The sequence below is a fragment of the Bison bison genome, unplaced genomic scaffold, assembly GCF_000754665.1.
Source record: "Bison bison bison isolate TAMUID 2011002044 unplaced genomic scaffold, Bison_UMD1.0 scf7180017848654, whole genome shotgun sequence".
Lineage (NCBI taxonomy): Eukaryota > Metazoa > Chordata > Mammalia > Artiodactyla > Bovidae > Bison > Bison bison.
Genome location: NW_011479227.1, coordinates 26,979 through 29,276, shown reverse-complemented (window position 1 = coordinate 29,276; position 2,298 = coordinate 26,979). Strand labels below are relative to the sequence as shown.

Sequence of the window (2,298 nt, the reverse complement as noted above, 5' to 3'; positions counted from 1 at the left end):
CAGTCTAAGGAGAGCAGACAATCAAAGCATTGGAGGGGCTGAGGGGTGGTGGTGTCTCTGAAGACTCGACTGAGCGCCTTTCCAATGTGCCTGGCTTGTCTGCTCTCCTTAGACTGGGGGCCCCCTTGACTCCCAAGGGCCCTGCTTTGTCCCGGGGGACGGAATTTCCCCAGATCCCCCTGGTTCTTTCTGTGCTGATTTTGCTGCAGCAAGCTGGCCTTTCTTGCGGGGCTGAGCCCTCAGTGGAGGCCGGCTGCAAGGCTTAACAGCCACTGAGTGCCTGCTCTGTTCCCGCAGGGAACAGCTCCACTAGCTTCTAGAAACTCCCGCCTGAGCTGCAGCTGACCTTGTCGGGTGCACCCGACTCTGCCTTTGAGGAGGGGCGAGGGTCCCGCCCCAGGAGACCCCACCTCTGCACCCTGATGGCAGGGCCTTTCCCAGTGGCAGGGGCTCTGCCATCTGCGGGGGCTGCGGTGGACATGGGAGCCTCCCCAGGCCCCAGGGGAGGAGGGGACCTACCTGATGACTACGATGATGCCGTCAAAGATGTTGTAAGGGTTCCGGATGTAGCCCAGTGGGCCGCAGGCCAGCAGCTTCAACAGCATCTCCAGAGCAAACATGCTTGTGAACACAATGTTGCTGATCTCCAGGGCGTTGGTCAGCTCATCGGGCTGCGGGTGGCAGAGTGGTTGTCAGGGCCCCCCCCCAGCCCCCACTGCCTGTCATGGCAGGGTGGGACACCACTCCACTGCACTGGGAGCAGGTAAGGCTGCATCAGGGGGCTGTGGCAACATCTCAGGAGGAGCCCCATCGGCTGCTGTCCAGAGGAGGAAACAGGGACCGCAGGGGTGTCCCCTCCAGCTGCACCCCAGCCTGCCTGGCCCTCCCACCCTGACTGTCCCTGGCTCCCCCAGGCCCCACCTGACCTTCCCAGCAGCATGTCTGAGAAACAGGGCTCCAGACACTTCCCAGACCCCAACAGCACAGGCCTTGGGAACAGAGCCTAGAGCATCTGTTCCAGGGTGGGCGTGTGGGTACCCGGGGTGCAGACAGTACAGTGTGGTTCCCCCAGCAGCTGCCCTGGCCCTGGTGGCCCCACACACCCTTCCTTGTCAGCAGAAGGCCCCAGAGGCCCTTTTCTTACTGGGGATATGCTGGTCTAGGCGCCTATGTGTGCAAGTGCACACCTGTGCCAGTGTAAATGCTGGTGTGTGTGTGCCAGTGTGTGGTCTGCTTGTGTGCACGTGAGTCTGCATGTACCCACATGTGTTGTGTGCACGCATCGCCACCCACGTGTGTGTCTGTGCACAAGCCCACATCTGCACAGATAACCTTTGCGTACGTGCGTGTGTGCATGTGTGTGTGTGCAGAGGCTCCTCCTGGCCAGGGATCCCCAAGCCTGCTGTTGCTCCTGCCCTGGATCTCACCCTCACAGACAGCACCTCTCAGCCGCCAGCTGGAGGCTAATATCACTTGCATTTTCCCTGAAATTGCTAAAGGATGAAAGACCAGAGCTTAAGGGACTTAAAAAGCCCAGAAGGCAGAAAAGGAGGAAGGCAGTTTGGTCATTAAGAGTGAACTGGCCTCGGTCCCCAGGGAGGACAACCTCTCCCTGCCAGCCCAGCCACTGCTCCTTGGGGAAGCCCCAGTCCAGGGCAGGGGCCGCGTGCCAGCACCATGTGCCACTGCCACATTCCCCTCTGGGGCCGCCCAGGGCATCCCAGCCTGAAGGCCCAGCTCATATGGGGGGCTCTGTCCATGAAAGCTGGGCTCTGGGGGTCCCACCTTGAAAAGCACCAGATGGCCCGGCAAGTGCCCTCGGCTCCCTGCTGCCTCTGGGTCTGTGATCTCAACGCCCCAGCCCAGACAGAGGACCTCCGGATGGAGCCACAGTCTCTCTGTCTCCACTCAGCAGAGGCCCACCAATGAGCAGCAGGAGCATCCGCTGAGTGAACGGTAAAAACTCCCTCACAATCGACCTTCAGCCCCACTGCCACGCCTATTCCCCAACCCGAGAGAGCCCTCTGTGGAGCCCATGAGAGGCTAAAGCCTGCAGGAGACACAGGCAGGCGGGACGTGCCCCAGGGCCACTCTGAAGGCTGTCTGTGTGGGGCACCCACCTGCTCGTGGTACTCGACACCCATGCTCAGCGTGTTAGTGAGGATGGCCACCATGATGCCCCGGTTGAAGTACTTGCTGTCCACGATGCGGCGCAGCTTGCCACTGAAGGAGGCCCAGACGTGGCCCAGCCCACCCTGCTCGCCTGCCGCCGCCCGCTGCGGCCCCCTCCGCCGTGTG

At 61.7% G+C, this 2,298-nt stretch overlaps 1 protein-coding gene across 1 annotated transcript in view; it reads right to left on the bottom strand.

Annotated features, from left to right (window-relative positions):
* The window catches only part of LOC104992695 (voltage-dependent T-type calcium channel subunit alpha-1H-like), a 20,311-nt gene that overhangs the window by 8,389 nt on the left and 9,624 nt on the right, over positions 1 to 2,298 (bottom strand). The window contains exons 11-12 of the mRNA XM_010845667.1: positions 2,121 to 2,276; positions 520 to 671 (exon numbers count right to left, since the gene is read on the bottom strand). Of these exons, the coding sequence (XP_010843969.1) occupies positions 520 to 671; positions 2,121 to 2,276 (308 nt within the window). The remainder of the gene's footprint in view (positions 1 to 519; positions 672 to 2,120; positions 2,277 to 2,298) is intronic.